Below are 394 nucleotides of genomic sequence, written 5' to 3' on the forward strand. Positions count from 1 at the left end.
CCCTCCTCTCCAGTCCCTGGTACTCACAAAGCCAATGAGGTAGGGGCTTCCGGCATCCCCCAGCAGGTGGGAGGTGAAGCTCTGCAGGGCCACAGCAGTAGCCCGCCTGGTGGGGATGACCACATACTGTGCAAGAGGTGGCAGGTCAGAGGCCAGGGGAGCCAGGCGCACCCACCTGGCCTCATCCCAGGGGGCCCGACACTTCTGATGCTCCCATGGCCTCACACGAAGTTCTCCTCTCTTCCCCACTCCCTCCTCCAGCTCCTAAGTCCACACTGCCTTAGCACCTGCACTTGGCCCTTGGCAGGGAGCCAAGCACACCGGTCATGGGCAAACCGAGGCCCAAAGGCACAGAGATGGCACATGGCCGCCCTGGGGCCAGAACCCCAGCCTC

The 394-nt window shown here is 64.0% G+C and overlaps 1 protein-coding gene across 1 annotated transcript in view; it reads right to left on the reverse strand.

Moving 5' to 3' along the window:
* SPNS2 (spinster homolog 2 (Drosophila)) overlaps positions 1 to 394 on the reverse strand; it is a 40,648-nt gene that overhangs the window by 2,893 nt on the left and 37,361 nt on the right. The window contains exon 12 of the mRNA XM_010847515.1: positions 28 to 126. Coding sequence (XP_010845817.1) covers positions 28 to 126 — 99 coding nt within the window. The remainder of the gene's footprint in view (positions 1 to 27; positions 127 to 394) is intronic.

This window comes from Bison bison, unplaced genomic scaffold (genome assembly GCF_000754665.1).
Source record: "Bison bison bison isolate TAMUID 2011002044 unplaced genomic scaffold, Bison_UMD1.0 scf7180017864249, whole genome shotgun sequence".
NCBI lineage: Eukaryota > Metazoa > Chordata > Mammalia > Artiodactyla > Bovidae > Bison > Bison bison.